The 21692-nt window shown below is 40.5% G+C and overlaps 2 protein-coding genes across 10 annotated transcripts in view; one reads left to right on the plus strand and one right to left on the minus strand.

Annotated features, from left to right (window-relative positions):
• Positions 1–14230, plus strand: part of LOC118422867 (protein F37C4.5-like) — a 61727-nt gene extending 47497 nt beyond the window's left edge. For 2 of the 9 annotated variants that reach the window (XM_035830687.1, XM_035830691.1), the window contains 9 exons: positions 357–502; positions 1843–1875; positions 3487–3688; positions 4172–4414; positions 4876–4881; positions 7194–7340; positions 10637–10723; positions 11226–11348; positions 12160–14230. In XM_035830687.1, the coding sequence (XP_035686580.1) occupies positions 357–502; positions 1843–1875; positions 3487–3688; positions 4172–4414; positions 4876–4881; positions 7194–7340; positions 10637–10723; positions 11226–11348; positions 12160–12237 (1065 nt within the window). In that variant the 3' untranslated portion in view covers positions 12238–14230. Of the gene's footprint in view, positions 1–281; positions 503–1842; positions 1876–3486; positions 3689–4171; positions 4415–4875; positions 4882–7193; positions 7341–10636; positions 10724–11225; positions 11349–12159 lie in introns of all 9 variants that reach the window. The other 7 variants (XM_035830682.1, XM_035830690.1, XM_035830683.1 and 4 more) reach the window with 6 other exon arrangements.
• Positions 14231–20231: 6001 nt separating this feature from the next.
• The window catches only part of LOC118422878 (glycine receptor subunit alpha-2-like), a 58206-nt gene continuing 56745 nt past the window's right edge, over positions 20232–21692 (minus strand). Inside the window, exons 8-9 of the mRNA XM_035830709.1 lie at positions 21097–21314; positions 20232–20537 (exon numbers count right to left, since the gene is read on the minus strand). Of these exons, the coding sequence (XP_035686602.1) occupies positions 20256–20537; positions 21097–21314 (500 nt within the window). The 3' untranslated portion in view covers positions 20232–20255. The remainder of the gene's footprint in view (positions 20538–21096; positions 21315–21692) is intronic.

Genomic DNA, 21692 nt, shown 5'->3' on the forward strand with positions numbered 1-21692 from the left:
GCTGGGGGCTTCCTTGTGTCTTTATCACTCTACAGAAACCTTCTCTTTTCAATTCAAGTCTACCTTCAATTGCCCTTGACTCTGAAACTGCCACCTATTCAATGTGTTCTATGACTGGACACCTAAAGAATTGAAATGTACTTTTTTTAGTTTTTTTTTGGCTTTTCAATCTGCCAATCTCTGGCCACAGTCTTCCCTCTATCACCAGTCCCTGCTTATTCCACCTTGTCTCACGTTGTACTCTGACTCTGCCTATAACTCCGTTCTCCCTTCTCCGACAGCCTCCCCGGCCGGGATCGAGCCATGCTCGCCGCGTTACTACTAACCGCTGGCTGAATAAGAGTGTTGCCTTGCAGATCCAATATTTCGGGGTGATCCGCCAGGCCACGGGGGAGAACTGGCAGGACGCCACCATCTCCCTCTCCACTTCGCTACCCAGCGTGGGCGGCACGGCGCCCAGCCTCGGCACACAGGTCCTCTCCTTCAAAAATAGGTCAGACGGGTGAGTTTTCTTTCTTGTAGGGAGTGAGGACAGATACACTAGCTGTGTTGTAACAAAACGTAAAGTTCAAATGATACTATGATAGTAGGATATAGATAGAGAAATAAAGCCCAGCCTCGGCACACAGGTCCTCTCCTTCAAAAATAGGTCAGACGGGTGAGTTTTCTTTCTCATTGGTAGGGGTGATAGCTAAGAGATTTTGTGTTGTAATAAAAGATCAAGTTCAAATGTTACTTTGATTGTAGGATGTAAGATAGAGAACATATTCCTTCCAAGAATAAAGCCCAGCCTCGGTACACAGGTCCTCTCCTTCAAAAATAGGTCAGACGGGTGAGTTTTCTGTCTCATAGGGACTAGGGAGTGATAAAAGTGTGCACTAAGGTAGACTTCCCCTCAGACAATTTATTGAAACTCCACTAAAGGCTGGCAGGACACTGTCTTTGATATACAAACAGCCTCAAGGTGAAAGTTATACATGAAAGTTATCACCTAGCAGTAATTTTCCTTCATCATGTATAGATTGCAGCAGTATTATTACAGTTACAGTATGTGTTATATGTATAATGGAATCCAGGAAGACTAGTGGCACCAGGGTATCTTTATGTATACTACTGATGGATGTCTGATGAAGATCTGAATGCAAAGTACATAAATCTGTTTTATAACATCCTTTCTTACATTGCACAATAGTGTAGACCTGTCAGTGTTGCACAGTTCTCTATCCAGCATATGTGTGCATGTTCCAACTGCCATGCTTTCTCTAACATCTCTCTGCACTTCGGGACAGGTGCTCTGTTATTACCCCCATTGCAAGGCTTATAGCAAGCAGGGACTCTGAATGCATTAGGAAATCTTTTTTTCTGTGTCTGGTAATAATGTTGCCCTTTTGTGTATTGTCAGTAAGGCCACACCACTTTATTTCTCACAAAAATTCAGTAAGAGGCCAAACAGAGGGCTTGTACTTGTAGGAAACTTGTGCATGTATCTGATTATATTCACTCTTCAAAACTGTGTGTACCTGAGGGAAAAGACTTTCACCCCAGACTCTGTTTTCTTCCAACATTTAACATTAACAAGCTTTCTTTTGCATTTTGAACCAACAAAATTCTTTAGCATTTTCTTTTGTTTTACAATTGATGAGCAAGCAATGGGGTAAAGGAAGACACCTGTCCTAAATGTATGAGCACTCTTATGCCATGCATTGTTTTCCCTTAACTGCTTGTAACATGCTTTAACGTGGATGATGAATCCACCTCTCTGTGTGCTTATGTGCTGGTAATGTGAATGAGCAATGCACCTTTCTCTCTCCTCCCATCTTGCCTGTGTGGGCGTGGCCTCAGGTGGACCCGTCGCTGGATGCCAGATAGTCCCAGGTGATGGCATGCTCTTCATCACCTCTGGTTTATATAACACAAATCACAACAATGATAGACTATAAAACACTAGACACTCCTGACGACAACGCCAATGTTACAAGCTCAATTATTTAATTAGTCCATGGCTGATCCAATGCCAGATAGTCCCAGGTGATGGCATGCTCTTCATCACCTCTTGTCTCTGGTTTATATAGCACAAAACACAACAATGATAGATTACAAAACATGAAACTCTCCTGTTGACAGCGCCAATGTTACAAGCTCAATTATTCCATGGCTGATGGAATGATCCAATGCCAATTCATCACCTTTTACTCATTTTACAAAACACTCCTGCCGACAACGCCAATGTTACAAGCTCGATTAATCCATGACTAATCCAGTGCCAGGTAGTCCCAGGTGATTTCATGCTCTTCATCGCCTCTTGTTTCTGGTTTATATAACACAAAACACAACAATGATAGTTTATAAAATACAAAACTCTCCTGCCAACAACACCAATGTCACAAACTCAATAATTTCATGGCTGATAGGAAGATCCTGTGCCTGATGATCCCAGGTGATGGCTGATCAGATGGCAGATTGTCCAAGGTTCTTTATTGTCCATCTTATCTCCTAAGATCCTAAGAAAAAACTTCTTTTAAACGACTAATTACAGTGTTTTCTTGTGCCATGACTATCTCCCATACAAATTGATCATGATGCTAAAGGTTCCATCAGCAAATTAACTACATGTACAGTACATTGTAACTGGCTCTTGGAGAAATGCAAGTTACTATTGTTTTACAATCTGCTATTAAAGATGACTATAGATATTTGGTGAAATCATGTAGTATCCATATGTCAGACAGAAAAAAAATTATGGTCATTTGTGTCCTTTTTACATATTGCAAAGGTTGTGCATATGGGTGGATGGGTTCATTCTGCCATTCCTATCTATCGCCTGCCTGTTATGCACCTTTCTGCACCATTCTGAATCTTAATGCACCCTCCTGCCACTGCTTTGCACTAGCCAGACTTGCACCAGCACTGTATGTCTCACTTTTTCTTGAAATGGTGAATTGTTTCCAGCTAGCTTTTAAAACAACAAGTCCTGAATGTATATGACATATGTCTATATACATGACATATGAACAGTGCTAGTTTTTGACAGCATGGTTACCAATTGATTTAACACACAATTTAAGCTCTACAGTTGATTATTTGTTAGTTAAAGAGAAGATGTTAGGATTTTTTAGAATTGAATTTTGGATGGCCTTATCTTTTTCTAGTTTTCAATTTTCTGCAAACTGCACATTTTCATTTGGTTTTAATACCAGAGTGCTCAATATAGTCCAAGTTATATTTTTGGTCAGGACTCTGCAAATGGCCGAAAACATATCTTTTCAGAGGCTTATCTTAAAATGCCACAGGATACCTGTCAACTCTACGTGTATCTCCATGTCAAATTTAAGGTCATTTGGCTCAGAAAGGTCATTTGGCTCAGAAATGAAAAAAAAAGTTTATTCCATTTTATTAGACCAAACATCAGTCGAAGAAAGAAAAGAAACACGACATGAATTAAAACAATACATTTCCCCCTACCAACACCAACACCTGTGCCTGCAGTGTTGGGATTCCCCAGAGTATCACAGACAGCCCCCTGAAGATGAAGAAGGCAGCGAGGAGGGGACTGGGCAGCTTCCGCCGGAAGGACAAGCCACAGATCTACTCCCCCGACCGGACATCGCTCATCATCGACGACGAGGGGACCATCGACATGGTGGAGGACTCTGAACTGTTTACTACGGGTGGAGACTCCACGGAACAGGTAAAGTAGAAAGAAATAAACAAATAATTAAAAGAAACAAGTTGAATAAGGAGACTCTTTTACATAACCACACCTAGGTGACAGTCTGTCACCTTTCTCAGGGCAATTCTGACCAAAGCATCAGTGAAAATAAAGCTGTGGTTGTGTAAAAGAGTCTCAATTCAGTGACATACCAACCTGATGAAACTATTCATGGCAAGACTTGACTTATCTTTGACCATCAACAGCAAGGTAACCATTGACATGGTTAAGCATTCTGAATAGTTTGATATGGGCTATCCGAGGATTATTTAGTAAAAACTAACAAATAGATACATCACTGAAAAGAAAACATTTCCTGGTTCTGTTTACCATTGCAGCAAGGGAAGGGTGGTTTGGGGATGACTTGACTGAACAGAAAAGCACTGAAGACTAATCTTATTCAGTAGAAAATTTACAAACCTAATCACTCAAAAGAAAACATCTCCTGGTTGTGTTTCCCAGCAGGGCAAGGACAGCTTGCTGAGCACGACGTACGACATCCCCAGGAAGGCCAACATCCCCTCCGACAACCAGCCGCACAAGGTGCAGATCGCCATGATCGACTTCAACCCCACCTTCGAGCACGAGACCGCGCCCAAACGCTCCCCCCACGCCTTCCTCCGAGCCACCGTCAAGAACGACTCGGAGTACGCCTTGCTGGCCGGGCCTGTCAATGTGTACCTGGATAACAACTTCATCGCAAAGGTACATAGGTCTCCTCACCAATATAAAGAAGAAAGACAGTCACGAAAACAGGGTGCTGGGAGAAAAACATTCATCTGGCAATGCTCTTTCCCAGACATGGGGTGTACCAATGACGGTACAGACTTTCAGACTGTTACATCTATAGTGATATTCCAATCTGGCATTTCTTTTCTCAAATCCGAGAAACAAGAAATTAGACTGGTGTGTCCTGGATCTCCACACCCTTCATGATCTTCTTCAGTCTGCAATCTTGTTGTTATAATTCACTTTCTCAGTTTTTACATTTCAGTTGCTCCATGTACATTGATTGTGCCGAAATTGTGCATGTACTATAATGATTGTACCTCATTCTATTTTACATTTGCAATAGATTGTTTTTGACTTGACATTCTCTCATTCATTTCCTCCTCATATCATCTTATTATCTTCTTTCATACACCTGTGTCCTGCACTGTGCACAGTTCAAGGTGAATAGTTTTCTCTCTTTCTTTCTTTCTGTATCCTTTTACATGCTTGCCCTACAAAAGCCATTTTAAACATTTTAGTCTATGATTCTGAAAAACATCCTTTGCAAAATATACTTCTGTACTAGGTACATACTACATGTTCCTGTATTTACAATTTACTAGTAATATACAAGACTAAATGTATCTTATCTACACAAAGTCAAGAAAAATTAAGGACAGATTCTATGAATTATGATAACAAGTACTTATATCTCACATTTTCCCATCACCATTTCCATATAACTACAAAAATGTTCTATAAATGAGTTATTTTTGTGAGGAAAACTGCAAAACTAAACCACCGCAAACATTTCAGGATTTAAAGTACAATAATGTGATCACATAACATTACCCTTACACAAAGCTTGATTATCAAGGGAACAAATTAAGAAACTGCCTTTTACATGTATCAGACAGAACAACTTCTACTAATGACTGCATGATTGTGAAAAACTTCTCAAGCTTTTGAAGTTGAGATTTCATGTAAATTTTGTTTGTTATACATTTGATTGCTTGAGACATTTTGTCCAATATGTTCCCATCTGAAACCAATCTGTTCCATTTGTAAAGTAATGCTTGACAATATATCTAATATACGAAATGTTAACATGTTATATACTAATCCATGATTCAATTTGATGATAGGACTTACCTACAAATTGTCCATAAGAATCAGCTTCAGTATTCTCAGTTTGTTATACAATAATGACATACACATTTGTCCTTGAAGAAATGTGATCATATCAAGTCTTCATTCCACCCACGCAGCCCCTCTACAAAGCAAAGCTTGATTAATGAGAAGAAAGTCAAGAAATTATCTGGAAGAATATCTCAAACAGCTGTGTCTCTATGGCATGCCTTGTCAGAAGCCTGGAGCTGTTCTGACATGTTATCTGGGATGTTAGGATGGACCAATTTACTTTCTTTGTTCTCCAACATTTCAAATCAAAATTTTGCAAGAGAGGTTGTAAGATAAAACAGAGGCCTGGGGGAAACTTGACTATGACTACTCTGACTATGCATGTATTGTCACTTCCTAAAAAGGTGTGTACCAAGCTTTCAGTACAGACTTTCTTACCTCAGACTCTGTTTTGATGTTGTTCTTCAAGGCAAATATGTTTTGCTCATTCAATAACTGACATGTCAACTGGAGTGGCTGTAGTGTATAAACTTGACGAATTACAGTAGACGGAAGGCGAACCACACAGACACACGCACACTCACTATCCAGTTAATCGTCTCTTGTTTCCACTCTCCCAAATAGAGTGCTTGCATATGTTACTTATGTCTAGTAGATGTCACATGTCTTTATGGCAGACTGCCAATGCCATGCAGGTTAACTCTGTGTAGGCTGATGGGGTAGAGAGCTTCCCTTATGTTCCCATCTGACAAAATCTCTAAATCTGCTCATAGCCTGTGGCTCAGCTAGCATCGTTTGCCTAGAAGCCAGTAGGCAAAAGCAAACAGCTATTGGAGCTATACTGACAAGCTATCTGTGGCATTGTTTGATGAATGACAGTTGAAGGCAGGTGAACTCTCTGGCAGAATCTCTCCATCACTGCCAGTACAAGTTGGTTAGCTGGAAGTGAGAGGGCATTATAATCTAAACCTGTTACAGCTATATTGACATGCTATCTGTGACAGTAGTGTCATTAATATCCATCTGGGGCACCTCCTAATGTGATTTGAGCCTAAACAGGAGCCATCTGTCACTATCTCTGGTACCAGCTGATACATCACAGTCTTGTTGGCCTTTTCCTTGGTCAAATTTGATGATTTTTTTTTTACATTGAATGGGTGAATTGGAGGGTTCTAAAGGATTTCCTAAGCAAGTACTGAAATGCGACTTTTACCGGCAGTAACAATGTGATCTCACTGACAAGTGCTTGTTAAAACTCTTTTTAGAAAATGCAGTGAGGAACACCCCAGGTCAGACCCCACCACTGCTAACGGCATTTTTCACCCTGACCTGGCAAGATAAGACTCCATCCAAACATTTTGATTATATAGGAAGAAAAGCTTTGAGAATGCCTATTAGTAAGTTTCCTTAATGTGCTTCCTCGAGAACACTCTCCTAGTTTCTTGAGAACACTATCCTATCTCCTTGAGAATGCTTTTAGTTCCTTGTACCATCTCCTAGAGAATACCTCAGTTCCTTCCCCTGTCTTATTGGGAATGTCTGAAGTCCTCTTGTGTCTTTGAAAATGGCTTAAGTCCTTCTCCTGTGTCCTTGAACATGTCAGTTAAGTCTAATTTCTCCCAATTCCTTGCAGTCTGACTTGCGGACGGTGGCCCCTTCGGAGGAGTTCACATGTTCCTTGGGCGCGGACCCAGCCGTGAAGGTGATCTACAAACCTCTGCACAAGTACCGGGAACAGAGCGGAGTCATCTCCAAAACTACACAGATGACTTACAGACAGGTGAGGATTTTGACATATTGTTGTTCACTTACAGAAAATAGCATGTTCAGCACCAAGGACAGTACAACATTCCTGTCAACTGCACTAAAGTTTGGGTTGGAAGCAAACACACACACAGGCTTCTTAAGACTTTCAGATTAAGAATGCCTAACTTACAAACTACAGATGACTTACATATAGGTAAGGGTTGCTATTTTCTCTGGGTAACACAAAAATATTTTATTGGTTAAAAATCTGACCAGAAGTCATGATGGAAAAAGAGCTTAAAGGAAAACTCGAATCCAACAATATTCACTTGCTGCAACTGTGTGCACCAAGGCACAATTTTAGCTTTAGAGTCTTTTTTCATTGTAGTCTTCCAGATCAGCATTGCTTTCTTAAATCCCAGAAGTAACTTGTGGAATTAGCATGGCTTGCAGAGGTCCTACTTAACCATTAGATGCTTCAATGATGGGGGACTCAGTGTACACAGAAGGTATAGATAGCAGGCTTTACCCCTCCAGCAAAACATGTCAAACTGCAGTAAAGCCTCACAGTCAGAAAGACATAAAGACAACCTGTAAAATAATACCTCACTCAAGATTGCTTTGAAACAGCTTTTGTTAGTACTGTACTGTCCTTGGTGCTGAATATACTGTTTTCTGGGGGTGAACGGAAAACACAGAAAATTTCAATGTTTTGTCAGTTTGAGTCCTCCTCACGCCATATGATATATAAAGGGCAGCGTCCATCTCTACTTCTTTGGCCCTTGGGACACACAGATGTGCAAGCCAACTAGTCTATAGTCTACTGGTAGTGGAGTGTGTTCACTTACAACTCTTTCTTATTAGAGCTGACTGCTTCCGGTATGAACATACATGTAAAACAGTATGTCCCATTTATCAAGTCTTGTGGTTTAGGTCCCCTGTATTTGAGGGCATGTTAAGCACCTACAGCATGTAAATCTTGCAGTCTACCCACTGAACCATCACTGTGGTAACCCCCTTCTGTGCCCCACAGTAAACATGTTTCTGCACTCCTATGACCCCCGCTATCCCCCAAGGGTGATTCTTCGTGCTGCCCCCTGCCTGTTCATGCATGAAGAACACCTCCAGTGTTGCCCTGTCAGCTCAAACCTTCTGCCCATTGTATAACGTATATATAAGTCATGAGTCTTAAGGCTACCACATGTCATTCAGGCATTCTCAGATACATGTACTTCTATAATGAAAATTTTGCAAGACGACAAACTGCACTGGGAGGAATATTTCAACCTAGCCCTTTGTAATAGCCACAGGCTAGTTGGACAGCCCTGGCTGTGTGCACTTAACAACCAAACCAATAAATAAATGAATGAAATTTCAATCTAACTGTATCCACTCCTTCAGGATGTGTGTACCTTAGGTACACAGACTTTCCCCTCAGAGTCTATTTTCATAAAATATTACTGGTGTTCCAGTTTAGCTATCTCTTTTTAAGCTGATAACTAATACATGGATTTGATACGGCCAAACCTTGTGACCCAGCCCATTTGTTATATAGACTAGTAGACTCAGTGATATTGCTAACACGTCAAACCCACCATACATCAGGCTTTGCTGGCACCAAGGTTTGTCACACATGGGGGGAATTAATGTAGTGGGGATCAACTCTATTTCCTGGGATATGGTCTGAGTTGGTTATATGTGACCTAAACCATAATGTGGATACAACTCAACATAGGAATCTGAATGTCAGTGTTGGTACCAGTGTGACTTTTTCTGCATTTAGGCTTGGTGCACTCAGGATGTTTGTAGTGGGTATTGATTTGGTTCCTGAGTAATGAGAATTCAGCATTTTTAGATGGGCAATAATGTAGGTTTGGGACAGCTTATGACCACAGAATGTTGAATGGCATTGGTAGACTTTATCTGTTTGTATTACATTTGTACGGTACGGGCTGTTAAACTGCTGTTTATTCGATTCAAATTCAGCTAAAAATTGAATTTGGTGGCATTAAGGTAGTGGTGGAATACATCAATTAATATCAGTTTATACATCTATGTTAAGTTAAGACCATCTGAACAGAATTCATACCCCTCTATTGTTGCTATTTCTTAGGTTGAATGAACTTACAGGTACATGTATTATGTTTATTCAATTTTTGTTTCATAATTGTTTCATAATGTTTACCAAGTTGCTGACAGAACTACACGTACATATCATTATCATGATAGATTTGCAACTCCACTGAGACTGTGACCTCATTGGAATTCAACCTGGGAAATTAGTTTGATGTTTACTGCACTTGAACTATGTGTGGAATTAATTTGAAATGGTTAGGACAGCTGGCATCTGAATGGAAGCTGCTTGCGTGAACATCAATATGCTTTCTAACAGATTACTTCATCCTGGCAGTCCTCACATGTAGGACACAATTTACAGGGCTGTATCAGAAAACCTCATCTAGAAAGGCTATTCATGGGGTTCTGACAATACTGATCTCACCAGAATCATCATATTTCTCGTAAGAATTACATTACTTAAACTTATTTGGTAGATCTGTTCTATCTATTTGTAGCATGACTGATACAAAAGTAGAAGTGCACAGTATGAATTTAGCTACCTTAGGTTGTTTTTCAGTCACACATAGTAAAACCCCAAAAGAGTCCCTCAAACCTTAAGGGATGGACCTGGAATAGCTTTATGGATTCCTTCTACCCAGACTTTCCATCATACATAGTGCCTGATACCTGGAGGATGCACATACTGTAGATACTGTAGATAGTGAGTTCTTGCTACGACTAGCAGAAGATTAGCTTTTTAGTCAGCAGAATCCATTTCCGATTCTGTGAGCTGTGATCCATAGCTGTGAGATCTCTAGCTTGAAAAGCATGGCAGACAGTGACTGGATATACCGGATGGCCCCCCACCTTCCCCCCAAGATGAACTACTCAGTGATGCTGGAGCAGCGGCAGACAGACGACAGCTTCTACAGAGAGAACAAAAAGGAGAATATCCAGCCTGTCCTGGCCTGTGTTCTCCCCACACTTAACCCCTGTCCTGGGGTGGTCTTTGACCTACAGGTGTTCTTAAGTTTCCAGTATTACGACAAACAGAACAAAGCATTAGCTAGCGTATCCTTACCTGTGTTCTTCCCACCCTAAACTGCTGTCTTCAGTCTCCAGGTGGTTTGAGTACCAAATTGACTGTAATACATGCCCAGACTGTTAGACTAACTGACTGTTAAGGGACTTAGAGCAGAGTTAACACTGGTAGGTTATAGAATGTATTTTATGGTGTGAAAAACAACCTTTTATTGTCCTGTTTCCTCCCAGGTTATTGAGATCAAGAATCTGCGGCCGGATCCCATCAAGATCACGGTCAGCGACCAGCTGCCCCTCAGTACGGAGGAGAAGATTAAGGTAACGGCTGATCACCAGTCTCTGTTCTTCCTTACATTGTGTACCAGCTGACCATCAGTCATCAGAATCAATCATAGCTGATGGTTAATTCACAGATGACACACAGTTTGTTTTACAAATTCTACTCCGGGAAATATTTTTTTTGTAATTATCCCTATAACTATAATGTGCTGAAATGTCACTTCCATTTTCTAAACCATCCACCAAAAAAGGAAATAAACAAGCCAAAGAAAAGTGGCATTTAGATAAGATTTTTAGGATTATAAAATCTAATTGCATAGTATTATAATACTCCACATGTTATCTCTTTTCAAAGTGGCAATTATCAGTTTTTCAAAGGAATGGTCAGGGCAGTCTGATATTTGTATCAGGCAGTTTTCTTCAGAATGACAAAAAGACTCAGGAGATCACTAAGGTGTGAAAAACACCTGTCAGTATTGTCTATGATCTCTGTACTTTAATTTGTTATTTCTTAAAGCATGTGACCCATTTTGTTTGACAGGTGAATCTCCAAGAGCCGTCAATCAAGCACCCTGAGAAGAATGACAAGAACAAGCCCATCCGGCTCAACGTGCACAACAACGTGGAGTGGACACTCAACATCGAGGGTGGCAAAACACATGAGGTCAGGACGCTTTCAGTCACTATCCTTGCTTTGAGCTTTGGGCACAGGGCTCTAGCCAGCGTCCGTTTTTCCGTCAATTGACGGAAATTTGCTGCGTGTGACGGAAAAATTTTAAAACCAATCCGTCAACTTTGACGGACAAAAATCTGATAAAAGCTCCTTGGTGGAAGCTACAGGCTGCTTGGGGACGCTGTCCACGCCGTAAAAGCCACACACTGTTTGTTTTGCTATTGTTATGATTGTTGACAATGTGTGTCGGTGCCCTTTCGCATACGATAATCTCATTAAAACCCGTTTTTCAAGGTCTCAGTTCAGTCTCTCTCTAACTCCTGGAATAGTGTTTTCGCGACAATGGGAATTGGCTGATGGAAAAAAATGTCGAGCTGGCTAGAGCCCTGTTTGGACATATCCAGACTTCCCACAAGCATTAGTCTTGTCAGGTTGTAACATAGATTTGGCCACATTGATTCTTCTGATATTGGTTCTTGGATACGTCAAAGTGAATACACAACAGGAAGCTAAGATGAAGACAGAGGGTTTGTCTTTACTCAAGCCTCTGTTTTCATGATGAATTTGTGGGAATTGTCTGCAAATGTTCTACAAGTTAGCGAAGTGAATTAGCATGGCGTAGAAATGTTGCTTTATTCATTTTATCACTACATCAAGGACAGATATGGTAACTGATGGCATATTAGATTCATGGTTTACCATTTTACAATGGACAAAATACGGCAACCGAATGGCTAAATTTGTGGCTCTTGACAAATTTCTGTTTTGTTACAATGAATGACCTCCAACACTACCATTGCAGGTAACTCTGAAGTACAGCATTGAGCATCCCCCAGGAGAGGAGGTGGAAATCAAGAACGAGAAAATCGTCTTGGCGTAGAACCCGCCGCAGTGGAACGGTTTCAGGTGGCTCAAGAACGAGAAAATTGTCTTGGAGGAGAGACTTCCGCGAGCGCACAAGTGGTGGTGTTCAAAACTGTAGGAGTGAGAGAAGGAGTGTCAAGAGGAATAACAACCACATGGTAGCTATGGTAACTATATGGTAGCTATGGTAACCATATGGTAGCTATGGTAACTGGGTGGTAACAATATGGTAGCTATGGTAACAATATGGTAGCTATGGTTACCGTGTGGTAGCCATGGTAACTACATGGTAGCTATGGTAACCACATAGTAGCTATGGTAACCAGGTGGTAACAATATGGTAGCTATGGTTACCAGGTGGTAGCTATGTATAATACATTGTTTACGTTCTTTAAAATCTGTTGATTTGTTTCATCAAGTTGGCAAGTGACTGGATAGCAATGTTCTTTGTGCACAACCAGTGCATAATCACCTGCTGATGTTTTGGTGACTGATAAAGGAAGCTGTGTGGATCAGAAGATACTCAAATCATGAACTGTGCATGCTTCACGCTGTAGCAGTGACACCTAGCTGCAGTGTTGGGTACTGCAGCAGTGACACCTCGCTGTGTGAAAGCAGTCAGTATTGCCCAGACGAAAGTAATACAGGCAGTCAACAAAACATCGGCTGGTGATCATATATTGATTGTGTGCAAAGAACTTTCAAATTGTCATCCTGTAGACACTTTTCATGTCTCACACATTGTTTTGAGAATCATGTGACATGCTGAAGTAATTTTCCATCATGCTTTAATACAAATATACATAGTATTGATGGTTTTGGGGAACAGTAAAGATGATGTGTTCATCACTGAATACTATAGTGATGGGTTGAAAGAGTTAGAGAGAAGTTTCTGGAAAGAAGTGTGATATGTGTAGCAGTTAAGGCCACAGCAATGTAATTCCTTGGTTCTCGGGTCATGCTTACATGTAGGTAAAACTTTGGCAAAAAGACATGGAAATGGAGAGCAGGGAAGAAAACTTGCACCCTGACCCTTAAACTGTGTGTGCCAAGAAACCGACTCTTAGCCTGGGTGCCATTTGATTACTACTGGGGCTTCTTACACTCGCTGCCCTGATTTTTTCAGGCTAAGAGTTTGTTTTTATGTTGATATTTTAATCTATAATCTTTTTAAAACTGAGAACCAAGAAATCTAATTGATATGGCCTTAATTATAAGAGTGGTAAAAAAAAGGATTAGAAATTTGGAATTGGGTTGTCACTTCACCATGCAAGCTCAGAGTTATCTTTTTTCTCATCAACTTTTCAAACCAAATTGATATTAATAATACTTCAATTGTGGTGTAAAAAAACTGGCTTGTACATGTATGTAGCTTATAAAGTTTCCCCCTCTTGCTATATCTCTATATCAGACAATAAAAGAAATAATCTTGTAGTATGTAGCTAGTCCCAGTGTGGCAGTTATACACACCTGCATGTAGTAGGGTGAAGACTGTGATAGAACTGTCTTGTATATCTGTAGTGTTCCGTGTGTCCAACAGACTCCAGAGGTTTTTCTCACCTGAACAAAACGTTATTTTGATAGACACCCTATTTGTGCATCAAAGTTTCTATTTTATGGACCTATATCTTCTCCTTTGGGAATACAAAGGCTTAGAAAATGGGGAAAAATCAAAATCCAAAAAAAAGATGAAGCCTCAAAAGATATTAGACTAGTGTATCATTCTGTGAACAGTACAGTCAAGTTGACATTGTCTGGAAACTTCTGTGCTTCAAGTTATAGACTGTTGTAAAATCACTGGACTGGCTTTCCTGTGTATAAATCATGAAGAGTGAAGTTTGTTTAATTGTGGAAAAAGGAGAGAACCATCATGTAATATCAAGTTTAATGCTTGTCGTTTGAAATATGTTGTAACTTCATTCAAAAGGAAAGATGTCAAAATAGTCAGGAATTAGAGTTTTTTTCCTGAAGTTGCAAAAAAATGACTTTTAGTTGTTTGCTTTCATTTTGAAAAGGCAGCAAAAAATTGTTTGCAGTGATCCAGGGTTTTCCTTAAATGTGCACAGCACCATCTAGCACCCGACTGAGGTACTGCATGTTCAGCTTTATCATTAGTATTTACTGTAACAGTATTTACTGCAGGTTTTGATTAAAGCTCCGTGTCCTTATATACTTATATTTCAGCCATACCATATATGGTATGGTGAAATATATTGTATTCGTAATGTTTCTTTCTTTCTTTCTTTCTTTCTTTCTCCTGTCAAATCTTCAAAGTGATTCATCTCCGTCATTCCGTGGTTGAATGACCTGAAATTTGGCACAAGGGTAGAGTGGGTCAATACCGAGGTGCTGTTTTCTCATTTTTTTCATATCTGCCTCTAAAATGATTTTATTGAAGTTTAAAGGTCATGTTTTGACCAAAACGGTATATTGTGGCCCCCTGTTCCCTTGAATTACAATGGAATGACCTTAAATTTCGTGTAGATAGGCATTAGATAGTTGGTAAAATGATCCAAGTAAAATTTTGGGCATAAACTACTTTAAAATGCTTAATTTCAGCGCTTTTCTGAGGGGAAATTGGTTTTCTTTCGGCTTCCTGCCGTGAACTCCAGTGACCCCAGAGCCCACACGTGCCAGGTGCCAGCGGCCTGGGGAGAGCGAGAGTTGATTACTTTATGGACGCCAGCCAATCAGTGACGAGAAAGGCGAATGCTAGTTAATATTCATAAGCGGGGCCTTGCAATCCCGTATATACACAAACAGATGCATATTACAGCCTTACAGTGGCCATATGGTACCCTGTGCCCGGTTTGAAATTGTAGTTTGCGAGGATTTGGAGTTCAGACAGGGTCATTTGAGCGGTAGCGGACGGTACGCGTGCATTGAACGTTAGGGTCGATGAATTTACCAACATTCCGCATGGCACTATCAATCATTTTCGGCAGATTTGGACAGGGAAAATTGGACGGCTTGCGTTTAGTTTTGATACGTAAGTTTGACAGTGGCGAGAATGCATGTATTTATTCCCGAACAAATGTAGGTACTTCTAGTGTTGTTGTTGTTCTTTTTGACGTAAACTTTGTACATTCAAATTGTAAGTAACTTTAAACTGCCAGAGTTTGAGCCCAATAAAACACTCTCAGTACCAGAGTATCACCACTGACCTCCGAAAAGAACCCCCCGAACAAAGTAGAAACACCTATCATCCAGGTCTCGCACGCTACGAGCAGGAAATTATAACACTCAGACAAGATTACGTCCGGTGGCTGATTGCATACAAAGTAAAACAATTTAACAGTGGTATGCAGGGGCATATACTTAACAAAGAATTCGAAGGAAAATGAAATATATAGATAAAGCAAAATCAAATTAACTTGTTGGTCCTGGGATCTTTCAGAAAAGAAATGAAGCGACAGAGTGGTAAAATTTTTGTAAAATTTCGAGACGTCTCCGTTTATGTAATGGCTCATACAAAACAAGAAGAAGATTGAAGTTTTTAGCTTGAAAAAAACAACAACACTCCTACTACACAGTACCTGCACCTGCTTGACAATTATTAAAACGCATGCCATACTTGCTTAAAAAAAGTTCACTGCAATAATAAATGTACCCACATCACAAGGAGATTATGACGGTACTTAGACCTAGTTATCGAAGTGGAAATTGTTGAATGGCGTCATGTAATTTCATGACGAAAATCTTCTGAATGGAAGATGCGTTTTTTTTTCACTCTCGGAAAAATAGGAGCTGCCGCAATTCTAAAAACCAATCAGTTATGCATAGGCGCTCCTGTGAAAGATTTTATTCTTCCATATGGGCCCGGGGCATATTGGGCAAGCTCTGTTTTGACATGGAATCAATTCACAATATTAGTTCTCTTTTGGGGATAACTTACATTAAAACATTGCATTTTTGCGCAGGGGTGACTTGGAACAGTCCAATGTTGCGTGGGAATGGGTATGGCTGAAATATGCTGTATTTGCACCCAAGCAAATGTCGGCCTTTCTAGTTCACTTTTAAATTGTAAGCAAATAACATTATGCGTAGATATTAATATTTAAAGGCAACTATGAGTACCTTATGCATTATGATGTTAGACTGATAGTCTAAAGTGTGATATCATGCTTTGTTAAAGCCCTAGAGGTAGAATACAATGTTATGGAGGAGAGTTGTGCCATGTTGGTTTATTTTGAAGCAAATTGTATTATTTTGTTGTGTGTATATTGCGACCAAAGCTCTTGTATTTGTTGTTGCCGTTGGGTTGGATTATGTGCTGTGCTGTGTGCATTCGAATTTTCACATTTTCATTCAGTTGAATTGTAGAGTTAACAGGAAACAGGTCTTCTGTTGAAGATGGAACGATATCATGTTCATGGGTATTTATTAATCACTGTGGAATATTGATCAATGTTGATAATTTTGCGGACAATTGGTTGAATTTTGAAGACATCCATAACTTTGAAATGAGCTAGTTAATTTGTCTGTATTTGAGGATTAATGTAAAAAATATTGTGGCTTGTTTGCATTTTTGCAGTTAGACTGGTTTGTCTTCATTGTTGAAGGTTGTGGAAACTCTAAATAGCCATTACTTGATTCCCCTCTAGTAGAACTACCAAGACCAAAAGTGTGAGGAGTGTCTTCTATTGTTTGGTTTTCATGTTGCGTTCATTCTTAGTGCTTATTATGTGGAAATATCATTGGGAGCTGCTTTAGTTTTCTTTAAAGAACTGCTGCACTCTAGTTTAAGGCTGTCAAACTTTGTGGAAATGTTTGAGCAATTGGAGCTGTTTAGTTGTTTACTAATTCATGCGGATAGATTAAATAAAGCAAACTAATCATGCCAAGAATGAAGAATATACTTGAATCAGTATATACTAGGTCTGTATCATCATGGGATTTTGCTGATGTTGTTAATGTAGGATATAGGGAAGAAATACAATGTACATGTTATCCAGACAATTGGGTTATTTGTGAAAAGGTGTTGAATTGCAGTTTTCTTGTGCAAGTGCTTTAGAATTTCTGTCCAGATATAATTGTAGCAAAATAAAGGAATTGTGATCCTTACTGAAGCTTACAGAGTAGTAGTCATGAGCTGTGTTGCAATTTTTTGTTGCGTTTTTGTTATGATGATGTTGCTTCCCATGCCAACACCGAGCTAAGGCCACGTTGATTTGATATGGATGACATCCTCTGGGAAGCCCCAAACTGATGCAAGCATGCGAATAAAAAAAAGTTCAGCCAAAAAAAAGTTGCCTTCATTATGAAATCTAATATAGATGTGATTAGGAAGTTTGAACATTGACCAGTCGCATGGAGTATGAAGTACCAGCCAAAATAAAATGTGTGTTCTTTCACATCTTCTTTGGTCTTGGAGTTGCCATTCTATGACATTCCGATATATCTACTTTAAATTCACCGCATAAATTAGCTCCTCTTTAGAAACGGCCAAATGTTGATGTGCACGCAGATGTCATCTACATATTCGAACCAGCATGACCTTTAACACCATAGGAACCTTTATTGACACAACGAGAGTACATCGACTTCTGCAAGGTCTTCTACATCAATACAGGCTTTTTATTTGACGTCATCTGCGCCATGTTGGATTACAGCGTATGTCTGTTAACCACAGGAAGATGCTACTGCTTAATTCAATTACCCACCAACATGGTCGGAGTAGGATTCAGATTATGATTAGTATGACGTCAATGAAAGCCTGTGTACATTCATACGAACACATGGATACAAAAGGAGAAACAGAAAGGCATAGTACGGAATATACATACATGTTAGGTTTAACATATCGTCTACACTATTGGTTCTATGTATTTGTTATATATTTAGTGTGTTTGCACTTGACGTCATAGCCGCCATCCTGGTTAGTTGCACCTGGAAGAGACCTATAAACTATAAGCTGCATCTATATAATGTGTTGCCTTACGGATTCAAATTTGATTGGTAGACCGGTAAATGTATACCTGTATTATTGACGTGTTTGCAATTACATGTACGTACGCAAAATCAACTCACCAAAGCCGCCGTTCCTGATGACAACGCCAGTGCAATAAGCCTTCTCATATTAGTTAGAGATCAGGACGCATGTGCGGCGACGGGAATTCTAGGTAATAATATGTCAAAGAGAAAACAAAACCCGTCTGGACGTTCTTATGCAAGCCGAAACAATGGTCGAGACAAGGATTTTCTTTCTCAAGGCCCTGGAATTCCTATCGCTGCACATGTTCTGTTGTCTTTGGGAGGGCTTATTACATGGGCCCACCGGATTCCAGCACGCATACATAAACGGAACCTTCAGGAGCTGCAACTCGACTTCGTCCATGACTAACTCCATGACCAAGTGCCTCGCCTGTATGACGTATATGGCCGCAGGTGAGCTCCGCAGGTGAGGCTTGGATGCTGTTTAGTAAACTCCCTTTTCAAATGCTGATCCTGCATGACTGTCCATCAAGTACGCAGTTCAATTATCGGTTCAACCAATGAGAGAGCGGCTGCATGTCCGTCAATTTGCGTATTTATTCTTTTATTTTCCATCTCTACGTTTGGACGGAGAAGAGCGAGATTATATTGGATCGTTCTATTAATTTTCAGTTAATGTCTAGACACCATATGTGGCTATCTATTGTCTTTTGAGATGGCATCGTAGCTTAGGTGCCCTTTTGTAGTTTCCTGGTAAAGTTTGATGAGCGCCATGCCGTCCTCTGACATATCAAATTCAATTTACATGTTGGTACTACATACCACGTGAAACTGATGAAAGTCTATTCTGCAGTACCGCTCCCAGCCACCGCGAGAAAAGTCAATTACTAGTAGGAAAGGCAAATGTAAGAAATTCGAGGCTTAGACTTTGAAATTGCAACTATTCAACTTCAAGACACTTCACAAACCATTCCATGGAATGTTAGCTTATAAATGACGCGTTTTTCACTTGTACATGTATTTCAGCAAGAGGAGTTGAGTGGTCGAGTGTAACGTTAAATGAAAACGTTCTATAGGGCTACATATACTACGACCACATTTCAATCGTATTGACGAGACGTGTACTCATCGGTGAAAAGTTAGACTTTATTGAGAAATACATGGCGTGAGAAAGGAAGACGTCTGGCGTCTTTCGTCATCACTTTTTTTTCACAACTATCGATTCTAGCGAGAAGTCGGCACAACAGTCAACAAGGCAGGATTCCGGAAACATCTAAGTAAGTAGAAGATGATATGTTACCGGTAATGCCCCTGCCACACAGTTGTAAAATCGGTCAGCCGACAAGTCGAGCTCTAAGGGACCTTTTCGACAGATGCACCCAGTGTTCTTCAAATCATCGTGCCATTTCCAGAGATCCGCAGGGGTTTGCAGAAAACGAAGCCCCGCCCAAAGTGCTGCGGTGGATTTCCAGGTGAAAAATACGCTTCAGTCCCCGGCAAGTTTTGAATTCCTGCGACTTTCTGTTGATCAACAAATCCCCCGAAGCTCATCGACTGTGTGAGAGGTTTATTAGCTATATGATTTCTTACTTGAGTTCTTAGATTATGATGTAGGAAAATAAATAGGCGTGGCCTTATTCGGATATCCATCTATTACTACAATCTCTTTACTCAATTACTACAATAGGAGACTTGAGTACTGACACATTGTTATCACTGATAACAATTCTAAAAGGAGGACAGAATACTTTTAAAGTGGTCAAATTGGCGCAAGGAGAGTTACAGTCATGCCAACCATGTACCTTGACAAGTCAGGTGTGCAGCAAAAGTCACGTTTGAACAGCGACATCTAGCGGTTGACGATCAATTGACACAGAAAATTGGAAATGAAAGGATTTCTATAGCGACATTTTCAGACACTCAAGTGTCATGAACGAATAAAGAAATCAGTAGTTTGTTGCAAAACTCAAATCTAACACCACGTTGGCTGAAAGTAATATGTAAGTAATGAATGTTTCTCTGTGGCCATTTTAGACATTGTACAGTTGTAGCCATCAATTTTGAGTTCAGAGAAAAATCTAACAACCTTGACTCGAGGTCTCACAAGAACAATAGGTAAGCATTCCAGTACATCAGATTAAAGAGGAAGAACCCTAGCGGAAACAGTCCGCGCGACAGGCGGTCCAAGTTCTTGGCGCGATCCATGTACTTGTTCCGCTCCCGCTCGGGTGGCGGTCTCTGCTGACTGCTGCACTTCTCACTTTTGATGTCCAAGCTAGAGGGCACTTCTTCTTTTAGGCTGACGTTCTTGACGTGGTGCAACCATGTGCGCTGCCGCAAGGTGGCGTAGTCCTCCTTCGGCGGCGGAATAACTTTTCCGTTCTGAAAGCAAAGATCAACATGAAAGCATCATGAGGAATAGGGCATAAAGTCGACAGAATTGCATTGTGAAATATCTGCTTTCCTTCCTTCCATTCTCTTACCAAGGCCAAAACAGAGGTATCAATCAATCAACTGATGTGCTTGTTTGTTTGCTTGTTCTGGTGTGTGTCTGCAGATCTACAATTGGCATTCAAAGTCTAGTCTTTCTGACTGTCTCTGTTCGTTTCCATCTTGGAACGATTTATTAACTTTGGGGTTAAGAAGACTTCATGAATATAATAGTCATAACCGACAAGCCAACACACAGACACACAACCAATTGGAAATAAATCCTCACTTCATACATCGATGAAGGTTAGACATCCAGATAATAAGATACGCACAAAAGCAGTTACTCAAGCAACTGGATATGGTTTTGGAAACGGTCAGACGTTTCGAAATTCAGACAGCCATCCAGTGTCTTTCGTCATTGACAAAGGGTGGCTGTCTGAAACGTCTGAACGTACCCAAAATCATATCCAGTTGCTTGAGTTTACTGCTTTTTAGCGTAAATCCTCACTTCGTTTTTGTCGGCCTCCTCCTTCTCCTTCCTCCTCCGGTCGTCCCGGTTCTTGTCCTGACGCGACATAAAGTTGACGGCCGCGAACTCGATGAGCGCGGCGAACACGAACAGCAGACACACGGCCAGCCAGATGTCGATGGCCTTGACGTACGACACCTTGACGTCACCGCCCTGGGCGGACCCTTGGGTGGTCATGGTCAACACCGTGGTGATTCCTGGGTAGGGAGGACAAGGAGCCGCCGATATAGTTATTAAGAAATGCTTCGCCCTTGAGGCCTTGAGTTGCTAAATATCAAAGTAGATCATTCCCCGTGCTTTTCGGCTCTTATTGCAGCATATAGTATCGATAGTTAGTCACCTTTATCCGCGGGGTAGCCTATACCCATTGTTGAAAAAAACCCCAGGGTATTTAGGGATATCAAGTCTACGCAAGGTGGTTTCAAATTGCAATAGTTTCAGAATATTGAAGTTTGAAAGCAACGTCCGTCGACTTGATATCTCTAATTACCGTGGTTTTAAAAGCAACGGATGTAAGTTACCCAGCAGATAAAGGCGTTACTTTGATAAGTAATGGTGATAACAACTGATTAACT

Source organism: Branchiostoma floridae, chromosome 9 (genome assembly GCF_000003815.2).
Source record: "Branchiostoma floridae strain S238N-H82 chromosome 9, Bfl_VNyyK, whole genome shotgun sequence".
Classification (NCBI taxonomy): Eukaryota; Metazoa; Chordata; class Leptocardii; order Amphioxiformes; family Branchiostomatidae; genus Branchiostoma; species Branchiostoma floridae.